This window comes from Vanellus vanellus (assembly GCF_965231255.1).
Source record: "Vanellus vanellus genome assembly, chromosome: 3".
Lineage (NCBI taxonomy): Eukaryota > Metazoa > Chordata > Aves > Charadriiformes > Charadriidae > Vanellus > Vanellus vanellus.
Window position 1 is genome coordinate 74,225,651 of NC_138907.1, and position 24,723 is coordinate 74,250,373.

Genomic DNA, 24,723 nt, shown 5'->3' on the forward strand with positions numbered 1-24,723 from the left:
AAATATTTCTTACAAATAAAGTTAATATTGGATCTATTGGGACAGCACATTTTTAGCAGGAAAAAACTCATAAACTCAAGGTACAACATAACCTCTACACGTAAATGAGGCTTAATGGCTCATCTCCGGGATAGCAATTATGAGCTTTGATGCTAATCACCTTTACTTCACTCTGCTAACTAAAACACCTGTTCTTACTTTACAGCTTGATACACTTCTAAAAAATATTTATTTTCACCTTTTCTGGATTTTACCCCATATTTTTGAACAGTAAAGAATGACAAATAGATGACAATAAGGCACTCAGTGCTAAACAGCCCCGAGACTCTTGCTTTGACTGCTTGGTGTTTACTGTTACACCAATAGTTATTTCTTCCCATCGATATGTGGTGAAATGTGTTAGAGAGAGGATAACAATCCTTTTCTATTTATATGGCATGTCCTATCAGAGGAACTTAAAGTACTTCACAGCTATTAATTAATGTTCTGATCTGATTTTCCAAATTAAAAACTCGGGAAACTTCGGTGGCATTAATTTATTTTTTTCCGAAGTGCTCTATCACTTAATCCTGACCTTGCAATACTCCTTAGTTTCATTTAGTTTCACCTATTTGTGTGATCATGCTGTGAACTAGATCAAAGAACTCACATGGCACAAAAACTCTGGAAAACAAATACTCCTTCTATTTTTTTTTAAACCCAAACCAGTTCAGAGTACAGCAGTTTTGCTGATACATCGAGCAACATAGGAACAGAAATGAAGTGTAACAGGCAGGACAGGCAGGAACATTTTAGCCTGGTATTGTTCCAGCTCTGTAACATGAAACCATGGCCTGACATAACCTGTGAGTAGCAGATTCACATGTGGAATCACCTCGCTGATCTGCCACAGACTCTCTTTGCTGGTAGAAATTGCAATAATCTTTTAAGTAAAAACAAGGTTTCAGTTTCATCCAGGCTTAACTTAGTCAACCTTGTCAGTGAAAAACACAAGCATTTCTTTTAGCTACATTCAAGCAAGTAGGTCAGGATTTCACCATTAGTGTGCTACCTGTAGTCACACATCAAGTGTGCAGCAGAGCTGAGACTGGAGTTCAGCTCTTACATCTGCCAGTTTTATGTTCTTGATTTCAATGGAATCCTTGCTGATGTACACAGGTAAGAGGCAGAAGGCAGTCATGGCATCCTGTTGTTCTAACTTCAGTGCTGTTTTTACACAAGCAAAAGCTGTAATGTGGTTGAGATTATCCATGTAGCCAAATGCTTAACTTACCTTATACAGTATTGAGTCACAAACACAGAAGATGTCAACGATGATGGGATTTTCAAGCAGGGGAAGAAGGTGGTCAGGCATTCCTTGCCAAAAATGTAGTAAGAAATGCTGAATCTAAAGCAGTAGGAACCAGATTCATGAACATAAATAATGCTTTCTTGGCTCCCTGTGCATATATACCAAGAGTGTGTGTTCAAACAACCTTACCTCTTCAAAGTTCCCATTAATTGCATTGTCAAGGACACACTGACAGTGTGTTTTGTACATCATGATAAGAGTATCTACCTATTTTGGAAGAAAGAAAGATTAAGCAGAGTTTCTTAGCTCTCTCCTTTACTGCTATAGTGATCTAGGTTTCTGCTTTCTGTAGCTAGTATTTAAATATAGAATATAAACTGTATTACGATGCATATTCACAAATAGGCAGTCTGTATATCCAGAAGTGATGAGGTCACTCATCTCTATTTTTTTTTGACACCTTTAAGTCTCAATGCTGTTGTCAGAAATGTAGCATCTGAATCTGCATACACTGTGAAAATGTGGATGTAGCTAAGGCAATAACTAAACTAGCCAGGCAGATGGTAAAGTAAATTCACCTTTCTGAAGCTAAGATTAATCCCAAAGAGTAGTGCAAGTTAATCATTAGGCTACTATAGGCGTCTATGAGTGTTCTGAAACATCATCTAGTTGGACAAATGAGAAAATAGCTGCCAGTCATTTGGTCAAAGTTTAATCACTACCTTACATGAACTGAACTTTAAAAAGCAGAACTCCCTTTCATCTCCTCAGGCTAATTTATCTGAGTGGAGAGTTCCCCATATTTTAATAACTGTGTGGAGGTATTACAAGACTTTGCAAAAAATGATAGTAAATTTTTTAATTTGTAGGAAATTATAAACCAAGAAATTTGTAAAGTATTTTAAGAAAAGGAAAATGCTAGCAAAATCATTTTTATGTTCCAGGATCACAGAAAGTTTGTTACAGCTTGTGAACTTCTCTGGCAAACCAATGCCAGGTTTTGAATTAACCTAGTGCCATCTTAATTTCAATAGGTTTAGCATATAGATTTATATGAAAATAGCCCTTGCTGACTTTCAGAGCTGCTTCTGTAACTACATATCTTTGAAAAACAATGGCAAAGGGTAGAATTCAAGAACATTTTAAAGAGTTTTTTGGAAGGGGCTGATGGAAGTTTAAAGTTGGGTACGTTTTCTGCAGAAACATAAAATCGAGAAAATATCAATCTGGTTTAAGGCAGATTGCTACATTTATGGAGTCTCCAGAGATTTCTGCTGCATGCAGCTTCTTAGGAGTTTAATGCAGGAGTCAAACTTCCGTGTATGGGCTCTCCTCAACAGAGTACCTAAATATCTTAGGTTCAATAATCCTCAGTCAGATAAGGAGGGGAAACACATTAAGGAAAGAAAACAGGAAATCAGAGAACAAGGAATGAAGAAAAAGCAGCAAGGAAAGAGAGAGAGACACACACACAGAAATTCATCATTCTTCTCACAGTCTTCTCATAACTCCATGAGTCTGACCCCCAACAGAGTCACCCGCTGGGCCCTCTCATCACCTGGTCCAAACACCAGAGCAATTATGTGCTGCTGACCCAAGAATGAAGGGAAAATGAGTTGCATCCTTTTCTTCATTGTTGGAGTGGTAAAATTCAGCTTTGCTTACACTACTGTGTTGGGTCTGCAAGGAACCTCAAATGCTCTTCAGATTTAAGTGTTATGAGAATGCTGTATATATGAGAGATGTCAATTCACTGATGGAGACTACAGCAGCAGGTGATGCACAGTGCTGAGTACACCAGTTCTTGGGCTTTCTTTAGGAACTGTAAGATTTCCAGCTAAGATCTCTGTACTACAGATGTGTCCTTTTCTTTAGCTCCTCACAACAGGAATCCTAGGCTTCACTACTTTCACAGAACAAACTTAAGAAGCAGGGCTCTTAAAACAAAAAGCTTTAAAGCAACATATCTCAAGACAGCCACCATCATGACCCGTACTGGAGGCTAAACCGGAGAGTTCACAACGTGTACCAAAAGGTTTCTAGCACAGTTCAGAGATGTAGCAGCCTGTAATGTGACCAGAAACAACACAGACGTAACACACAGGCGAGCAGTCAAAGACATAAAACATATGCCAGCAACACTTCTAACTGAACAGTTACCCTTAGGATAAGCAATACTGAGTATTGATTTGAGGAACATGATTTTACTAATTAAAAAAAAAAAAAAACAAACCAAAACATGCTCGCTTTTTCAAAGTCTCTTTTCAAACAATTAATGAAAGAGAGTAAAGTTCATCTAATTACTTGTTGTGAATTATTTGTTCTGATCTAATCAGTACAAAATTTACCTTAAATCTAAAGGCATTTGGAATGAATGCAACTCTCAGTTATTTGTTTGTTTTGCTCTCCTCGTCTTACATACCATCAGTTTGTAAAATACTAGGTCAGTTAATAGGTAAATAATTCAACCACCTTTCCAGTGGAAAGCCAGTTAATCGGTGTTAGTAAAGGTTTGCCCCCTCTATAAATCAGTCACCTCTGTTTGATTATGGACATTTCTGGCTCTTTCATGTCAATACCTCAAAGACTAAGATATGAAGAAACATTCTGTGGTAATTTTTGATCTGTAAGTTGGAAGAGAAGTGGCTCAAGTTTTACCTTGTCTTTAGAAATGCACCCTTGAAGCAAAAGATGTTGAGCACTTGGAAACTCTGGGAGGAGAGTTCCAGTTTTGGAACTCAGAGAATATTTACGAGTGAAACCACCCTAAAACAGAAGGGAAAGAACAGGAACATTTAAATAGCTAATATAGATTCAACTAAAACCAACAATTCATGCTAAACTTGTATATTATCTCATGAGTGTCACAATGTTCCAGAATATTTACATTCAGTTAATCCTTCCAAAATATTGATGCTTATCCGTATCCGGATTCCAGCTCAGGATGGTAATTAAATATGTGCCTAGATCTAAAAGGCACCAAATAGAGTTTTCAGAATCATGCAGCCTTTGAGCCACATTACTTCATAGAATTCTACGAGCTTGAAATTTAGTCTGTGTTTAAAGTAGCATATAGTCTGTTGTTCTCCTCTGCAGTATGGCCTGTTACCCTCAATTGTATTTAATGTGTACCTTTCCAGTGTAAGGATCTAGGGTACTGGTGATATTGTTCTCACCTGCTCTCTTCCTGCTCTGATAGTGTGTCAATAGTGATTTCTGCTGGTTTACTATGGTAATCACTATTTTAGTTTATCATAAAGTTTGATAATATTTTATAGCATTATCAATGTCACGGTATGTAGGGTCTATGAACAGTTCTGAACTATGTATTTATTACATAGCACTCTGATTTTGGCAGACTTGACATGAAGGCGCAGAAAATATATTCCAGTCCTGTGTCCTACTGTATTGAAATAGATTGCACATAAACACATGTACCAAGAGCTTTGCAGGAAAAAAGAAGGATACTGAGCTGCATGCCCTTCTGGGACACACCACTGATTTTAGCTGGCTTCCTCCTGCTCTGTTGAAATGGCTGAAGGTTTGGCCATTCACCTCAGAGAGACTAGACTTTGTTCTGTGAATATTTTTGGAGCATTTTACTTTTGTCCATAAGGGAAGAATAAAACTATGCTGGGTAGCATAGGCACATACAGCCACAGGTCTACATAATACAAAAAGTCCTGTACAGAAGCTCAGCCCCAAAATTCCAAGTCCAGGATCACAGACTGAGCCTGGAAAGAGGAAATGCAGTTTCAAAGGGACTTAAAGGAAGAGAATAAATAATTTTTATTTTGCTAACTCTTTAGGAACAAGAAAGGGAAATAAACAAAGCATCCATTAATATGATCATGGTTTCATATCACAATAAGAATATTCCCAGCCGTTTGGTGTTTTCCAGTTACTTTGTTGAGAAACAGTCAATGCTGACCTGGAGACAAGATATATTTCTCCTGAATTATACTAAACTCTGCTGATCTGAGAGTTCCTTGCTGTTCTTAGAGTTCTTAAGCCTCTTTAACTTGTGACATCTGAAATATCATAGACAAAGACTGAGAAAAGATCTTGAAAAATTATGAGATGCCAGCCTTTGGAGAGATGGGATTGAAGGATGAAACAACAAGCAGCCTCATATGTGTGGATACTGACCATGGAGCAATATATGATAAATCAACCCTTGGTTAGACTCCTAACTTAATATTCTCACAAAATCCGATTTAGTCTACTTCTCATTAAAGCTGAGCAGTAATATTCTGTAGTGATATAGTGTCACTATGCTTATATTTATAATACAAACAACAAAACCTGTATTATGATTCTGCCCTTACTGACTGAATTGTACTTATTTCCACAGGATTGCATTCAAACCTAAAGATGACTATTTGACTGAAACCCTTTGTTCCATTTTGGCCCACTCAGTCCTTATGTCAAGGCAGCGTTCAGGGCCTTGAGCAGGCCTTCTGCATATTCCTGCAGTAAATCCACTACTTCTGTGCAGATTCCCTTTGTACTAATGGATGGAATTTATGAACATGCACTAGGCATTTGAATGGTACTTGCAGTGGCCTTCTCCTACCCCTTTGCATACAGTCAGATTTCACTGAAGTGGGAATAGCAGGCATATAGTAACATGCAGTGCAAAAGTGTGCAAAAGGGACTATTTTCCTATATCTGTTGACTCACCAATTGGAGATCAGTTCAAGGGAAATTCTCCCAAATACTGAATTCAGAAAACTATTGCTGTAACTGACATTCATGATGTATACGTCCTTATTTTTATAGGGTGATATGTCTGCCAAAACAGACAGCAAGGAATGAAAGCATGCATTACGTAAACACACTTTGCCTGTGCTATCTACTGTTCAAATACATATAAAGCTCTAAGTCAAAGAAATTACAGAAATTTAGAAACATTAGTACTTCTTTGTGTCAATACTTTTGCAGTTTTATAATTGCCTATCAGTATCAGGAGGTTTGTTTTTTTTTTTACTAACAGGAGTAATCTCAATGATTTTATTATGCAATTACCCATGAAATATATTAAAAGCTCTGATTAAAAGGTATTGGTTCACTTAAAAGAAGGCAGTGATGGCGGTGGAAATTTTAAGAGAAAATAATCTGCAATTTTTTTTTTACCTTGCTAATGGACTTATATGACTGTGCCTCAGTTCTAGACTTAATATTTTAACCCACTGCCACTTGCCCTTTCAATTTAATGCCATCTGTTTCTAATGGTCATTTAACATTAAGATAATGACAGTAATATTATCTGCCTAATTAACCATGCAGACTCTAATGGTGCACTAACTGGTTTAGATAAAAGAATTTGCTGATATCTCCCCCTACAGAGAGAATACTAGAAAATGTGATAAAACATACCAGAAGTAAACAGTGTCCCTGGCACTCAATAAGTGTTCATTCAAATGCCATTTACTCAGTATATTTAGACAATCAGTGCTTTAACATCTTTTCGATGTCTTTATGTTCCTACTGAGAATTACACCTTATGCAATCATTGTAAATCTTTCTGGAATACTTAATTGCATGTACTTTCCAGCAACTGAATAAGGATATATCACCTGTTCACTTTAATGGAAAGTATGTTGCCAAATTTTCACTATGATGAGTTTGTTAAAATTCAGTTATTACCATGAAAGCCGTTTTTTTCTTTTAAGACCTGACTGAATAACTTTAGAGAACACAGAGATAGACAATCAAAACCTCATACTGATGTGCTCTTTTTCACTTATTTCCACCAACTTCTCTGTGATTCTTTTTCTGGGAGGACCAAGGTATTGAACTGTGGGGCAGAGGCAAGACAGGTTTATGAGACTGTCAATTCCCAAGCAGACTGAGAATGGCACATCAGAGATGGAAGTAAATGTGCATTCATTTGTGCCAAGGGAACCAGAAATTTTCTCCCTCAAAACGCTGAAAGAATGAATGCTGTAGTAGCACTCATGAATCCTTGAATGTGTTTGGAATATCCCATGGCACAGCGCTATCTTCTTTTCGATAAGATAGCTGATTATCTAAACAGGGAAAATGCAGCAGATCTAATCTATCTGAACCTCACTAAAATACTTGACGTGGTGTCACCATGGGAAATGATTAGTTATGCTGGTGAGAATGGGGATTAGTACAAGAACGTAAAATGTTTAAGAAACTGACTCCAGCTGAAATGCTAACAAGTTGTGTTGACAGGGAAACTACTGGGTTGAAAAGGGATTGAAGTGAAGATTCTCAGAGACTAGACTTGCGGCTGATCTCATTGAACATTTCATAGATTAAACTGGCTGACATGAGCTAGCGAAATCATCAACAAAGACGACGACCAAAAGGTCATGTAGAAAGGCCTGGATGGCTTTGAGATAATGGCAATAAAGGGGATGAAAATCAATAGAGCAAAGCTACACCCTCAGCGACCAATAAGAATTTCTGCTATCAGCTAGAAGTTGCTTATCTGGAAATGAAAAAGGCAAAAGACTTGCTGTGTATCAGTTGATCACTGAGGGTATATTTAGTCTGGTAAATTAAATGGTGTCAGGGAATGTTCCCAGGCAATACTGGAACAGTATTACTCAGAATGGCCCCTGGCATTCTTTTGGCCAGTTAGCAGTCTCCCAAGCATTTCCTAGTCGTGCTTCAACAGTTACTGCATGCTAGACGCTTTTCTCCTTGGCAATGTGGCTGAGATGTGCCTATGTTGTTTTGTAGGCGCGGGAGTTTAATAATATAGATGGAGGCTATTCCACGCCAGTTGAACTCAGTGTCAAATAACAATCCTGGGAGCAATCCTTAACCCTTAATGTACAACGATCCATAATTTTCTATTATAAATATGACCAGAATGATAGTGACTATACCATAGGATACAGTAGTGAAAATATAAGCGACCTGTTAGAAAAAAAAAACAACCAACAAACAAAAAACAGACGCAGTCCTAGCGTTCTTCAGAAGGGTTATTTCCAATAGAAGTTGGAGGCATGCCATTTACAAGACCTTATGTGTTTTTTTTCTATAAAGATATTCAAATTGGAACAAGTAGAGTGAAAAGCTATAAGGCTGATCAGAAGCGACTAAAAGCTGTTGCTTGTTCCATCTAGAAGGCAAAAGCAGCAAAAAGACATATCACAGGGAACTGTCACAAAGAGCAAAAAAATAAAGACAATCCTGATCAGGAGGTATAAAATTCAGTCTATTAAAAAAAAAATCTTTTGGCTTCTAATCAGTGACATGAAACTCTGAAAAAACCTCCCTGCAAAAGTAATGGATGCAAAAAATTAAGCTAGAGCTTGATCCTTTGCTTAAGAGGGTCTGTTACGAACCTCTATGGTGACTGGGAACTGGATTGGAACAGGAACGTCAGAAGTTGCCTTCCAATCTTATTTTCCTTTGAATATTTAGAGGAACAAACACTCACCTTCACAAAAAAAGGTTATGCAGTCTAATCTTTAATGAAAAATATTGCTGTAATTTTCAAAGAAATTAATGTGAAGAAAACCACAAGTCACCTAATATTTGGATTACAACAGAAGTGAAAGGAAAGACTACAGCACTTACCTCATTCTTTAGCTTACTTCCAGAGAACCTTTGAAAATAAACACATTTGATTATTTTTTTATGAGCAGAACATTTTTAGAGTTTGTGTATATATACACATATAAAATAGATCAATTAGAAAAATAATCACATTTCTCCAAATGTAATTATAATAAAAATCATGCTTTTTTCTTAACTTCTTCCGTTGGTTTGCAAGTGCCTGAGAATATCAGAATACCTATTGATGTCTTCTAAAACATGAAGATTCAGATCACTGACCAAACAGTAAAGTATAAATGCTGGGTTCAGTTTTTTCTTTGGATCTTTGCAACTTCGCTAATATCAAAAGGGCAGCATAGGTGCAAGTCCATAGCTGAGTAAATTCAGAGTAGAAAAAATATACCTAGAATTTACACTTCTCAGGAAAATGAAGAAAACATAGTGATTTTCCATTCTTTTTCACCACAGCATTATTTTGATGCAGGTGAAATGCATTTCTGAGCTCAAAGATTCATTAACTGTCAAAAATATGTTGCAATATAGTGAATGTCCTATTAAGAGTCCAATTGAGAAATGCCTAATGAAGTCACTGGACTATGAAGCAACTCTTCACTGCAGAAATTAGAAAGCGCACATTTTAAATTATAACTACTAAATTAGAGGATGTGTAATGATAGAGATTCTAATGGATCAGTATAATGATAAATGTTGTTTGATTACTGTTACTTCCTGTTCTGCTAGCTGCCAACTGATAAGATACCTTGGGCAACATGAAGTCTTATAATTATTAGTGGCAATATAGTGATTTCATGCTGTTGAGATGCTCTGCTGGCAGGACAGAAAACCAGAGCAGTTGTGGAATTCCTCCTGCCCAGGCCAGGCACAGGCACCCGACAGTTAGCATCACATGATGATCCAGCATATGTTACCTACAGAGTTCCCTTGGTTGTTGATCGATAAGTATGAAAGAAGGCATCATTCGGTTGATTACAATGTGGAGTTAATTAGCTTCATAGCTGGATGTATTTGTTATGGACTGTGGATTTCCACGCATGCAGCAAAATGTACACAGAATGTACAGCAAAAACACGAGGCAGCATCTGCTAGCATTGCTCCTCCAGAGCCTTAATTGCTCGCTAAAGCTACCCTTCACACAGTGTTGTGGATTCTAATGATGTTTGGTGTTAGGTATTTAAGCACTATTGTACTCAGTTCGATCACCTAAATATTAATACATGAATTCCAATTAAGTTTGAAATGGCAATAGAGGCCTATATTTAGGCAACTAAACTGAGGCCCATTGCCCCTTCTAATCTTTTGACAAGCTGCCTCCTAACATGCAAGCCTTGTGGTAAAGCCCTCCATATGCCTATATTTGTGCATGGGTATAGTGTGATCTGATACCACTATCAAACCCATGTATTTTCCCTGCCTATTTCTGCCCCAAGCTTGATCCAGGAATGATTTTTATAGCTCAGGTACCAGAACAGGCATTAGACAAAGGACAGATTTTATGATGGATCATTACATGCAGCCGCCAGCAACCAGGAGATTCACTCTCAGTTTTGAATCCCTACACTGCCTGACTCTTTCCTTACCCAGAAGCTTGTTCTTAACCCCAGGCTACTGCGTCATTCTCTTCACACAGACAAATCCAACCACAGACTGCAAAATGAGTATTTGAGCTTCTGTTCTAAATCAGCTAGGGAGGCAATTTGACTGCTGGACCCTGAAAACTCAACATCTCGTACATGAGACCACAAGTCCTAACACAAAGAAAATGTTCCTAAATAGTGAATCTAGTGAGCACTCCTGAAAATCTTAGAGAGTATCTATGCCATCTTTATGTGAGTGTATACCTTTGGAAATCCAGCCATGGGGAATTTTACAGAAGTTCCACTTTCTTTGCATTCATTGCTGCTAGATTGTGCAAAGACAGAGCTTTACATGAAAAGGGCACCGGCTGACATAAAGCTGAGGAGTAAGAGTGATTATATTCTCTTAAATGAAAATAACTGCCTTTTAGTCAATTAAATGAGCAATTTGTTCAAGATAATTCTGTATTACGAAAGAACCTCCTCTCGCTGTGTACCAGCAACACCTCCGCAGCTCTGGATAAATACTGCACAAGGAAATGGCATATTCCAGTCTATTATGCCTTAAGTCCTGGAGTGAAGAGATCCCTTCCTTTTAAGCATCATTGGCAGCATTACCCTTAATTTTTACACTTGTCCTATTGTTTAGAAAAAGTCTCTTTGGATATAACTTAAATCTACCAGCAGTTGAATTTTCTATGTGTGATTATAAACTCATTTATCCCTTTCCTTTCTCAGAGTCCCCACTTATACTGCTGTAGACAATGAAAGCCGTCATTCAAGCCATATGTGAACAGAGACATTTGTTTTACGAACTATTAATCTTTGGCAAACCAACAGGCAGCTATCGTAACGTATTGATCCTGCTAGCTGTCCCTTAAATAAATATAATTAGAGCTTCCTGGGTTAGGTTTAAACTGATATTAGCCAGTCAAAGGACCTGTAAATATTAATCTACACTGACCCCTCCCTCCTGCCCACAGGTGCCAGCTTCACACCATTCTCCAGACGTTTCATAATGGGAAGCTGTCCTGGGGAAAGAACTCAGAGGGTGACACACAAGCAAACAAAATGCGAAAAGTGTCCTGGAAATGGTGTTTTGCTGCCTTACACGAACTTGAACAAATCTCCTGCTGGTATCAGTTGGCGCAGGTCTACAGTGACTGTGGTGGGGCCATACTGGAAGACACTAGCAAAAGATGTAGATCAACCTCTTAAAACAAAATTGATGTCTTTAGGGAGCAAACTGCTACTCAGATCTAGGAGTGCCAGACATTGAGATACACAGCAATACTAGTTCTGGTATCAACAAAAATTATCGTCCTACAAATACCTTCCTAAGGGAAGGTTAAAGTTAGACTTTCACTGTCTAAATCTCAGAAGTTGTATTGTTGTACCTGGTTAAGCCTTTTCCAGAATACACAGAGTGGTAGTACGCGCTGCTTTCTTTAATGCCAATTCCATAATAGTGATACCTGTGGAAAAAAAAGAGGAGTGTTTATGAGTGACATGGCATGTAAAGCAAATTGTCAAATTGATTTTCAATGCTTTCGGAAAACTTTTCTTAGCAGTCTCTACCAATTCCTTTCACTGACATGGAACAAAATCTGATCTTATAGAAAACAATATTGTCATGATTCAATCCAAAATTCAAGGCTATGAGCTTTGAATTCAAAATATTTTCTCTCCTACAAGAACATAGCTGGAACAGCAAATCTCCTAGAAACGCGTTACATCTATCTTCCCTAATGTGCATTCTCTTTCATTTTAATTTGTTTGTTGAAAGGGCGCTGTTATATTCAGATAGTCCCACAGAGCAATCTTCAGTTGAAAATAACTCACCAGTGTACCCTATAAATTAGTGTTCAGCCTCCTATGGCTAAAAATGCTAACATGTCATTTATTCATTCTTCTCTCAGGTTGTAGGCTGACCGACTCAGCTGAATTATTTAGCTGCTTAAGCCGTTCTCATACACATTTGTCTCCCTTTCTGGTCTCCTGGAGATTACTGTTCCCAATAAAGCTCGAAGAAGGAAATGTGCCTGTCACTCAGCCTCTGCAGTGCTGAGCCCAACACCTTAACCAAAGACACTAAAAAGGGTGGGTTGGTCCAAAGGAAACTGGTTATGCAGTAGATACTTACTGCTTTCCACTGATTTTGCTACAAAAGAAGTGACCTTCAGGAGAAGGGCAGGAGAGCAAGCTGGGGGCAGCTATTTCTTACCGGTCATAGCAAAGTTTGCTTGAGTTCATCTATCAAAGGTGATAGGCCCTGTCTTATAAATTCCACTCAATAGATTTTAAAACTGATTGTGTTAAACCAAATTTGTCTAAGAATGTTATGCCCAGTATACTCAGGATCATTTGTTTTTTACTAAAGTTAGCCTGAAAACACCATGGCAGCTGGTTTAACTGAACTGCTTCAAAGCAATACTTGTAGTTCAAGTACATTGTATGTAAACCAAGCCAAACGCAGAGGTAACACTTTGTAACACATTGCATCAATTTCACTGAAACATCTCAAAAGTTTGAAGAAATTCACTCTTAAGACACAAAGCCCCCTGCAAATAGTTCATAGAACACATACACAAAAGTTTTCAGCTCATCTCTGCTGTTTCTGGTGATGCTCATTAAAAAAAAATCACTATCTTACTGGTTTATCTTGTATGGAACAGTGACAGATAAGAACAAAACCCTCAAATGCTTTACATTTACAAAGCTGACTAAAGGCATTAGATACAAATGATATTCAAGAAAATGTTCATTAGGGTGATACATTTGCTTAGCCTAGGTAGCTTTGAAATTCATAGCTGAAATAGACATTTTGTTTCGGGACATTTGTGGGGTTTTTTTGTTGTTGTTTATGAGTGAAACATTTTGTTTCTGTTGTGCACATTCAGGATTTTACAGCCAAGAAATGTGACAGAAGGTGGCTGCTGTTAAACATCATAGCTTTTACTCTTTGTCTGAAACCAATGAGTCCACAGAACACCACTAGATTGCAGGGGTACCTGGCGACCCAGAAGAAGACCAAAATTTTCTCACCTCTTTCTTTACTATTAGTTTTCTTGCCTCATGTGTTTTTTCTGAGGGATGGTGATGTGGTGAACTGACCATTTTTAGATACCCGTTCATACTCAGAAGCTCAGACATAGGACCATCTGCTCTAAGGGTTCATTTTATATCCATTAAAGTCAGCGTTGGCTGATCAAAGCAAAGTGACATCTCAAGGTAGTACAGGATGCCAACAGGACTTTTCATTAAATGTCATAATGCTAGACAGTTGTCCTCCATTTCACATACAGTACTGTGTCACCTATGTTGTGAATTAAAGTCCTGAAGGTTTTCAACCACCACTTTTGGTGTAGGAGGATTAAACAGATAGACTTGGGCCAAAAACCTGGATCTGGAAACTCCTAATATTTGACAGAGTTCTGACACAAATGCTAAAACCATGAACGTTTTTTCTTCTTTTATGAAAAAGAAGTAATTTCAGATGTGACATGAGAGGTATTGAAAATATACATGTATGGGTTCTTTGAAATAACAGCATTTACTTAGTCTTGACATTACAAAGGTTGTGCATTGAATAGGATGAAAAACAAAATAGAGCTGTGACTACTTCTTTAACAATGTTATCTGCACATTTGTCATTGGCTATGTAAGCAAGCAGTTGCCTACATCTCATTCCAACACCCTAAATCTCCCAGTTTCAATCACATGCCATTTTTTAAATTCTAAAAATAAAACTTCACTTTCACCACAAATTTGGAATTTCCTTCTGCTAAAGTTGGAATGGGGCAGAGGCCAAGGGAAAGCATTACTTCTTTAAAAAGTTAGGATTAAATTTCTAGATTGTTCAGCATTTAATTCAATATTAACATATTTGGGCTGGAAACAGGAACCTTTGTATGATTTGGATTCTCAGGTTTCCAGTGGTAGGCAAAAATACTTGTCCCTGCTCTGGAATGCCCCAAGATACCATTGCCACATTTTGTTATATAGAGAATGGATATTTTCAGTACCTATTCAGTGTGTCTTAAAAGCATAGCAGTTATCATTCTAACTTCATTCAGTGATTTGTGTAGTTGAATTTTTAGTTCTAAAAAATATAGCTTTCCAGTCATGACACAGAAGCAATTAAAAAAATTATATTCCGTACTTTTCAAGCTCTGTCTGGAATACTGCATAGACTAATAAGGTATAAAGATTTTTATTCTTTTACAAGCCAAATTAATTAGCTAAATAGCTTATTTTGGACTCCCTGTTGAGAGTAGAATACCCATTCCTGACACACTGATAACATCTTTAACCTGCAACTTCAAGTACCCTCCTTCTGTCTCTTCATATCCATATTTCTATGTGTATGTACAGTATAGATGTATTTTACTCTGTTGTACTTCTATTGTATAATTAATAAAATGAAACCAGTCATCATAAGGAACTTATTCTCAATTTTCTTAACAGACCATTTAAAAACCAAACTGAACTGCTTTCCTATTTTAATTTCAGTGGTTTGTTGTAACATATGTTCCTATGCAACTAGTAGCCCTGATTTTAGCATACACTGACACAAATGATAGCTGATAAGGAAATGATAGGCTTAAGCTGTTCAGGGACTTGCAATAACTTGTTATCACAGGGCCAGCTGCCATATCAGTTTTATTAACCCACTAAATCACTCCTAATAAATAAGATAATGGTTTTCAGACATGATGGATAAAAGCTAAGATTCATCATCGATCAAAGTCTACAAAGAAATTAAATTGTAACTTGAGCTCAAACAGTCTTCTGTGTGTATGAACTGAGCAGTATATACGTTTTCCTGAATAGCTGCTCCAGGTAATTCATGGACCATGAAGATTATAACTAAATTCTAGCAGTGACCACAGTACCTTCAACATGACCTATGCAAAAAGGTGGATTCAGACCCTGCTACACAGACAACTGTTGCTTATGAAATACTAATTTAAGAGCAGTTTGCCATATTTATTGTGCTGGGTCTTCTCCCACTCAGCAGGGTTATAGAAAACTTCCCCTACATTCAGCAATCTGGAGTGATTAGCACAGGCATGAGAGTTAAACGAACCTTGTTAACAAAACTGTGTCTAATGTGTTGTACTTTCTTGGCCAAATATTTAAATGAGTGTTTTAGTACTGACACTTTTGTACAAATGGGTTGTTGGATGTAAGCACACAGCAAGACACTCTGACTCTGAGGATCAAAGTTCTAGGATTTATTAGACCCATTTTTAAGTCCTCCTTTGCCCAGGACTGGAGATGATAAAAGTTGCTTGGAATCAGATGAGGAGCTAACATTTGTGTATCTATTTCACACCTTAGAGCAGCAGATCTTTCTCAAATCCAATTCATGCTTATGAGAATGCTAGAAAGAGCTTGGCCTTGTTTCAGTGTGGGAGAAAACCAATTTCTGTCACCTTGAAGATGATGGAAAAGGGAATTAATTTTCTCTGCTTGCTTCTGACCACAGCCAGGCTTTATCGATATGTTACTCTGTATGCATGCAGTGCCCAGTAAGGCACTTTATTCCTGAGGAGTTAGCTTTTCTTTGCAATATAAGAACAATTATTCCATTGGAGAGGACTTGTCTTTTTCCTTTCATGCTTTTGCAGCATCTGGCTCAGCAGAATCCTGGACAATGATCAGCACTACTAGGCAATACTGCCATAAGAACCTTCACTGTTAGGAATACTTAGTACTGGCACTGCTCCTACTAACATTATATGGAAATAATGAGAGCAACAACAGAAATAAAACAATGTCACTACACTACCATGCTTAAAAAAAGTAAGATTTAATTGCTAGTAAGTGTCTCTTACCAGTCCCAGTAACCCAGCTTTGTTCCACACAGAAACAGCTTACAACATTTAGAGTCCATGCTGACATAAAAGCAGAGGGTAACTAGTCATTTACTGAAACTGATGAGCAGTCCATTAATTTGCTTATTAATTTAATGGAACTACTTCTGTAAATGATATTTGTGTGACTAACTGCTACCTGGTGAAAGCAGAAACGAATTTGCTACTCAGTGAGTCTGTGGTTCTGAGGGGAATATGGTCCATAACATCAGAGATAGATAGATAGACAGGCAGACAATCAGTGGCTATTATCTGTAGTGCCACTTCTCTATGACTACTTGCTGCTGTATTCAGTCTCTGAACCAAAGATATTGACATTTGTGCCTTTTGTGAGATCCTTTTTTGCACAGCAAGAACAATGTAAATGTATCTTGGTGTAAATGAGAATTGCAAAGGAAAAGTCTCTGAGGAAAACTCCAATGGAAAAAAAAATAAGGAGAAACAAATGACAGATGTTCAAACAAAACCTGCTGATGCCTCATCCCTTTGAGGAAATTGTGCAAGAACAGTTAATCCATATAGAAATATGGCATATAATACCACCAAGGTCAGGAGGGATATGGGATCAGCCGAAGAAATGTTGGGCATGAGGTATTTCTGTGCTAATACTGTTAAATGTCTTCAAGAAAAGGGGAATATAGTGACACGTGTCCCAACACAATTAATTTTGTAGCTAGATTCTCATGTCAAAAACTATATTTGAAACATACTCCTTTACTTAATCGATGTTGACTTACTGTGCTTTAAATTATGCAGACACGTGATACATTTTAGAAGTTTGGATCTTGATTGGATCTTATATATCAATTCATTAGATATGTCAGAGACTTTTCCCCTTGTATTGTCTCATTCATTACAAGTTGAAAGTGCTTCTCCAAATATGTTGGGTTACGAACCTAAGACTTAACCAAGGCATTGATGAATCAGGAGGTTGTCAAATATTCCTGCACAGATTGTGAATGCCAGGTCTCCTAATATCTTGTCCATTTGTAAAGCTGACTATGTCTACATTAGCATATGTCTGTAACCATAGATGAACTTTACCACAGCAGACAATATATGAAATCCCTCTTTTCCCCTACAAATAACCTTGCTAATAGTAATTCTCCTCAAAACCCCTCTATTCAGCATATGGAGGTCATCTACAAAAGGAGAAATTAATTTCAGTTCCAGTTTTCCTCTATACAATACAGATTGTGTACTCTCTCCTGAAAAAAAGTCAATGGATAATGAATTTGTAACACTGTGACAGAAACTATGTAAGAACTGTCCTTTGTTAAAAAAAGGAAAAATATTCTATGCAGGACTTAATTCACAGAATGGTAGGGGCTGGAAGGGACCGCTAGAGACCATCTAGTCCAATGGCCCCTGCTAAAGCAGGGAGAGTATTTCCTTTAGATTTTATTTTTATTAATGATTATTTAAAATAAATACCTGAGACATACTCAAGAAATAAAATGTCTCTGTAAAAATTTGGAATTTAAGTTCTTCCCCATCTTCATTGCAACAAAACCAACTGAAAAAAAAAATCATGAATGACATCTCTGATGCATAGTTCAACAATACTAAGGTGGAATCAACTGGTTATTTCATATATTTCTAAGGCAGGAAGAAAACCAAGCATAAAAACATCAAACAACCCCCAGAAATTATAGAAGTAAACAATACATCTTTCAGATATTCTTAATATATTGCAAAGCACTTAGGAAAATCACAACCCTGTATTTTTTTTACCTTCCAGCCTCCTTTCATTTTGAGTTTTCTTATAAATTACTGAAAGACAAAAGTTACTTTGTCTTTCAAGGCTAAGTTGTTCAAAATAAAGATTTTCTCAAACAATCAGAATGTTTGATTTTTTTCTATTTCTACCAGTATTCTGGTTTTCTATCTTATTCATTAGCAAAATGTTTCTTTGCTCCTTTTCTGGGGTTTCATTTTGTTTCAGTAAACCATCAACTCGTGCTTTCTTCTCTAAGTCAAGGATAGTTTCATGAATTTTATTCCATAAGTACAGGAACACATTTGTAAATTTAAGCATGAGAAAAATCCTAGGGATACTTACATATTTAAAGGCATGCATCTCCTAAAATATAGGCATTAATAATAAATGTTTAATGTTATACATACACAGAAAGCTGGACACAGTATCGATCCTAATTTGCTCCTCATAGCAATGTCTTATTTTTAGAAAAACCTGTTCTGAAATCAATAGAAATATACAGCTAAGAATCTGGTCTAAATTTGATTTGGGATTGAAAACTGACAAGTTTTTGGAGAGTTGCTTTAAAAGAACAAAATTATTTAACTAGTCCTATTTTATACAGAATTGTATGTGCACAGTATTTAGGTTTAAAAATTTTTTAAAACCAGATATTGATAAACACTGAAATAACAATTTAAAGCACAATATTCAGGGAAGCTCAGAGCCAGTCATGGTTTCAGGCAATACAGAGAATTGTTGTATTTGTGACTCCCCAAACAGGGATAGAAGTTTCCTAAAATTACCTAACTCATAACTTGACATTAGCAATACCCTAAAGCATTATTTTTACTTCTCTACATTCCTTACATCAATACACCACACAATTTTTCATTTCCTTAAGAAGTAGCATTCCCCTCTAAAAAACAAAACCAAACTGGGGACAACTCATCAGTCCTTCCTCAGCAGTCTTAACATCAGGACAAAGGAGGGAGGGTGGACGTAAGGGAATATGTTGTTAGCATTGCCACCACAGTTTTACAATAAGTTTATCATGGCCAAATCATAGTGCCAGAAACAGAGTTAATAAGAGTTTCACGGCAGGTGATATATAATTATCCGTGTTCTATTCCTACAGCCTAATATTCCACAGATCAAATATACAAATTAATTGGATACATTATTTATTAAATGACCGCACTATAGGTTGTGTACTTTTCAGAGCTGTTATAAATTGCCAACAACAAAGAGCAGATGTATATCTTCTCCTAGATTTAAGACAATGCTTTTTTTCCTAGTGTCTTTATATTAATCCATATTGTTATGTAGAGAACACAATGAAAGTTGTTAGATTTGCAAAGGGCAAATAAAATGATAGTTAAATTGCACATTATTTAAAGAAAGATGAACAGCTGTACCAAAGATATATGTATTATATAAAGTTTTTAATATATAACATTTTGACATATATTTGCAACAAATGCATGAGTCTATAAAAATAATGACAAGTTTTAGAAGCTTAATCAGTTTAATTTCAGAAATTATGCCTGCAGTAATGTTTTCAAACTCAAACATCAGTTTCATCATGTACATGGAAGTTATCACTTGCAGCTTACCATCTGAATAAACCCCCGTGCCAATTAGTATATATTATGGAAACATGGGAATACATGTCCTTCCTAGAATGTATTCTGTAAGTGGCTACATAGATAACTGTGCCTTACTTTGAATGGCCCCTTGTTCCAAGCCGCCTTGTGGTAAGGAGAGGGAATTTCTGGCGAATGGTCTAAAGAGAAAATAACTGTATTAATTTCTAATACAGGTATACTTTCTTAGCAATTTATTCATGGAAAAAATTGTAGTGTAAATATGTGGTCTAATGCAGTCCATGAATAAATATTTATGACGCTTATGTCACAAAGTAAACAAGCATGTTTTATACTGCAGAGGTCCTTCTGTCCTGGTCCACCTCTCTGTGTACCTCCAGTCTTCCCACCCATAAACTCCTTCCCACCTGTTCTTTTTTGTTTTCACTTATACAACATAAAATCTATTTTTCTTCTCCAGAATCCTGTCCCTTTCGGGTCCCTAAAGTACAACTTTATCTTTTGCTTCAGAGATGTAAACGAAACGAGGGAAAGATCTGGCCTCAAGCTATTCTGTTTTCAAAGACAAACAACGAAAAATAAACTGATCTTTTTATTTTGGAAGTGTGATATTTGCCTCATGGGTATTTCTCTGTTCTTCACTATAAAAGTGCTGGACATTCTTAAACATATTTATGCTTATTGAAATTCTATGAAAGTTTCTGTTAGCTCTATGCTGTACAGAAAGAATTTATATTATGTGATTTAATCCAAGTCAAGCAAAACATTCTGTCACTGGACTCCTGAGATTGAGATTAGTGCCCTAAAAGCATCCTACTTTTCCTGTAAAGAATGATGCTTAAGGCAAAAGGTTTATTAAGTAAAAAAGTAATTCAGTAATAGAGGTAGATCTAATAGATACATCTAATAGGTAGATCACTGTCAAAACAATGTTTAAATAGAAATGGTCTGTCTTCCTCATTTATACTGAAACTGTGTAATGAAAATTAGACACACACTTTCTCAGTATATCCAATTCAAGAGGAAAAAGTTAGTAAGTGAACATTTTATGAACTGCATTTTAAATCCATTATTATTTAATTAAATTAATGCATTTTTCTATGTATGAACAGTGACTAGATCAGTACTGTTTAAAAAAAGATGATCCTTGAAGCATTTTTGGTTTCCTGTTTCACTAACTACTTAGGATTTAATTTTGAGAGTTCACATCTCCCTTTCATTAAAGGATTTCAGGATTAATTGTAGGGAAGGGTAGAGAAGAGGATGAATCAACAATTTTTCATTCAAGGGCTCTTTGTGTTATTACTTTTTGTTACCCTTCTTGTATTGCTTCTTTCTTTCTCACTTTACACTACCTTTAGTATAATTAAAAGCGTCCTCCATGTCAGATCTGGTTTTGTGGAAAGAACCCTATTAATGTCATCATCAAAAAGACAAAAAAAAAAAAAAAAGCTCTCACATAGAATTCCTTTTTTTTGTATGAAATAACAATAAATCAAGGGAATTTCAGTTTCATTCACCTAAAGCTGATGTCATGAAATCCCTTCATATGGAACACTGTAGTTAGTCTGATCCCATGTACATTAGCAGTAGAAAACATGTGAATATGAGAGGAATTTTGACACAGGTGTAATAAATTGTGATTCTATCAGAGAATTAATCTAACCCATTATGAAGGCATTTATTCTTTACCTTCCCAAAAGTTGCAGCACAGGCAGGTTCCAGCTTCTCTTTTCTGCAGAAATCTAAATAATGTGCATAAAGGATGCATCTTGGTAAACAAACTCCTTCACAGACAATGTAGTTTTCTTCCAGCCTGTACAGAGAAAGAAACTGCCAGAGTAAGAAGGAACATGCCATGTGTCCTGATTTTATTTTCCTTCTGGTTTTCAGTACTGCCCTCTTTACTTTTTAATTTTACTGAAGAATTCCAAGAGAGCACACAGATTTCTCCTGAAGAAGACAAACACTACAGACTGACTCCACACTTGGTGCTTTGGTTATCTTCAGAATATGGAAACCTGGGGCCAGGTCCCCTTTCTTACTGAGTCTTTTTCAATGTCTGGACGTTTTTGCTTTATATAAACAATTAAATGATCATCACCTAGAAGCCAGCCTTGCTCTGAAAATAAGAGCACTAACTAGACTACGAAAGACTTGGGTATAGGTCTGTCCTTTGAATAGAGCAGGGGCTTGAACTTGCATCTTCTATCCCACTATATCTTTAATACCTGGGCAAATATCTCTTTTCTTCCTATTTTTGCTTTTTAATTTCCATGCTGGACCTGAAACTGCTTCTTGACCAAACTACACTGAAAAGCAAATAACTGGCTTTTTCTGAAGGGGGTGCATTTTGATGTAGCTTCCCAATCAGTTTACAGAATACAAGTGTCTAGTGATGGTCATTACAGTAAAATTTTAAAAACTGAATTAAAAAACTGGCTGTCTTCATTTGAGCTGAACTCTTGGTAACAGCTGGGTATTTCACTGTTGTCCTATTTCTTTTCTTTATCAATTTACATTATTTGCTAATCCTGGGATGATGTGCAATAAGTTTATTTCTCAAATTACACAAATCTGTACGAAAATACTGTGTAGTAAACGCTACATACTGAATAATTTTGCACTGAGTCATCAGACTCAAATCCTTACAATTACACTCAGAAGTCAGATGTAAACTAGACTAAGAAACTAGGTAATTTGGATTACTCTCATTTTTCGGTTGGAAGGAAAAAAAAAAATAAATCTAGATTTACAGTCTGCATTTGGTAACTAAGGTCCCATTTAATTCAACAGCAGTCCTCCCCGATTTCAAGAGTGCTTTAGTAGAAGCTTTCATCCATTACTGTCTACAGAATTTGACCTCTTATTTGGGTAATTTTTTCCCAGATAAAATGAGGTAAAGTTAGGGCTTCCATGGATGGTAGAATATAATGCAAAAAAAAAAAAATATATTAGAAGACAGTAAAAATCTGTCATAGCCTTAAAGGATAATTAAAACATCTATTCACAAGTGTAATTCTTAAGTAATATTTCATTTCTACCTTTTTTCCATACATTTCATCGATAGCCACGTACTGTGAGAATCTGACAGAGATTTCTGCTCACCAATAAACCTCTGCTAATTTAAAAAAAAAATAAAAAAATCAGAAATTCGGGGGTGGATGTCCTTATTTGCAGACGAGGCTTATGCGGAAAAAAAAAAACCAAAAAAAACCGCAACCAAAACCCAACTAACCAAACATCCCACAACCCCACAAACGACAACTATATCTAAAGGATCTGCGAGATGCAACCCTCCTCGCCGCCTCAGCTTTTAAATAAATGTCCCTGCGGGCCCCAGGGACCGGCCGGCGGGGTCCTGCCGGTGGCAGCGGGGGGCAGAGGCGGGGGTGTCCCCGCCGGCCGAGCGGTCCCCGGGGCGGAGGCGGGCGGCGGGGTCTCACCACCGGGGCCGGAGCCCTACCATTGCAGGGTGAGCTGCGTCTGCTTCTTCTTGTCCTTCATGATCTGCGCGACGCTTTTCTTCGCAGACGGGCTCCGGTCCGCGGCTTTTAGTGCGCCGTCGCGACTATCCGCATCCTCTTCTTCCGAGGAGAGGGCTTCGCTGTTAAAGCGTGTTTCTGAGCGCCGCCGGGGGGACAAGAAGAGAAACCCGAGGGCATCGTTAGGGCCAGGCGGCGGCACCGCCGCCGCCTCCTCCCGACGCCCGTTTAACCGGCCGCCCTGCCCGCCGCCGCCTGAGGGGACGAGCCCCACCGCCCCCGCCTCGCGCCCCCGCCTCGCCCCCACCAGCCGCGACGGTTCGGCCGCCCGCCGCACCTGCCCCGGCCGCGGGCTGACGAGAGAACGCTGCCGGCACCCCGCCTCTTACCTGACTTGATGCCGGCCGGCAGCGCCGGCTCCGGCGGCCCCCTCTCGGCCCCCGCCGCGGCGCACAGCGCCTCCTCGGCGTAGGGCAGCAAGCCTCGCCCCACCAAGCCCGCGTAGCACTCCTCCTGCGCGGCGGCGGACACTGCCTGCGCGGCCGGGAGGTGCAGAAAGGCGTCCTCTTGCTCGGGTCCCTTAGCCATTGCTCCTCACCGGCGCCTGCTCTGCTCCGCCGCGGCGCAGGCGGCGCCCATGGGCGGCGGGAGGGGGACGGGACGGGACGGGCGCGGCGGCGGCCTTAGGGCGCGGGGGGCGCCGGCTGGGGCATGAGCCGCGCCGGCCTTTTCTGCGGGGCTTCTGCGGGAGACGGTGTCAGCCAAGCGCCGACGCCGGCGGCGTGAGGGGGAGGAGAGGCGATGCGGGGGCGGCGGCGGCGGACAGGTGTGCCCTACGGCGTCTTCCAGGGAGGCTGCATGGCTCCCCGGCGGGCAGAGGCGGCCGGGCCCGCGGGCGCCACTCCCTCCTCACGGCAGCTCCCCCGCGCCCGCGGAGCGGGCTCCGCCTTGGATGGGGTCCCGGAGGTGTCTTCCCCCCACCTCCGTCCCTGCCTCCCGCCTCCCCGCCCGCCGCGGTGCTCAGGCAGGCTGGTCGCGCCCGGCCGGCAGGGGACGGGGCGATGGCTTGGAGGCCCGGGAGGTTGATGGGGGCCGGCCCGGAGCGGATCTGCTGGGGACTTAATAATTAACTACCGCCGGCGATGGCTCTCCCTTGTGTCAGCGGGTAGCTCTTGGCCCGCAGCCCCGCCGCGGCGGGGGCAAGGGGGTGGCGGTGGGGGTTCCCCTCATCGCTTCACGGCGGAGGGCGGCCGCGGGGGCTCCCCTCATCCCCGCGGGGGAGGGCGAGGGGTGGCTGCCGGCGGCTCCGCTCCTCGCAGCGGCCTCCTGACAGTCACAAGGCCGTGAGGGGGAGCGGGCCGTGGCTGGCAGGCCATGGCACCCTCCTGGGCACCGCCTGTTACTGTCAGTATTTTCGTTGTTTCCTAGCGTAATTTTGTGGGTGTCGGAACAAAACATCTTGATTTTGTACAAATAAATCGCGTTGGTCTGGCAGACGCATCTCTGCTTTGCTGCATTTCAGCACGCTATCTGAGAGAGATGGCAGGGGATGATCACGGAAAGGTGGTCCCTGCTTTTTCCAGAGAGCGGCGTTGTCAGTAGGATGGAAAATTAGGCCGATCACT

General features: G+C 39.1%; 1 protein-coding gene across 1 annotated transcript in view; it reads right to left on the reverse strand.

Annotated features, from left to right (window-relative positions):
- The window catches only part of RFX6 (regulatory factor X6), a gene marked incomplete at both ends in the record, with an annotated part of 37,620 nt that extends 13,934 nt beyond the window's left edge, over window positions 1–23,686 (reverse strand). Inside the window, 9 exons of the mRNA XM_082481341.1 lie at window positions 1,274–1,387; window positions 1,481–1,558; window positions 3,950–4,057; window positions 8,855–8,882; window positions 11,826–11,903; window positions 19,731–19,792; window positions 21,306–21,429; window positions 23,080–23,236; window positions 23,488–23,686. Of these exons, the coding sequence (XP_082337467.1) occupies window positions 1,274–1,387; window positions 1,481–1,558; window positions 3,950–4,057; window positions 8,855–8,882; window positions 11,826–11,903; window positions 19,731–19,792; window positions 21,306–21,429; window positions 23,080–23,236; window positions 23,488–23,686 (948 nt within the window). The remainder of the gene's footprint in view (window positions 1–1,273; window positions 1,388–1,480; window positions 1,559–3,949; window positions 4,058–8,854; window positions 8,883–11,825; window positions 11,904–19,730; window positions 19,793–21,305; window positions 21,430–23,079; window positions 23,237–23,487) is intronic.
- Window positions 23,687–24,723: the final 1,037 nt, after the last annotated feature.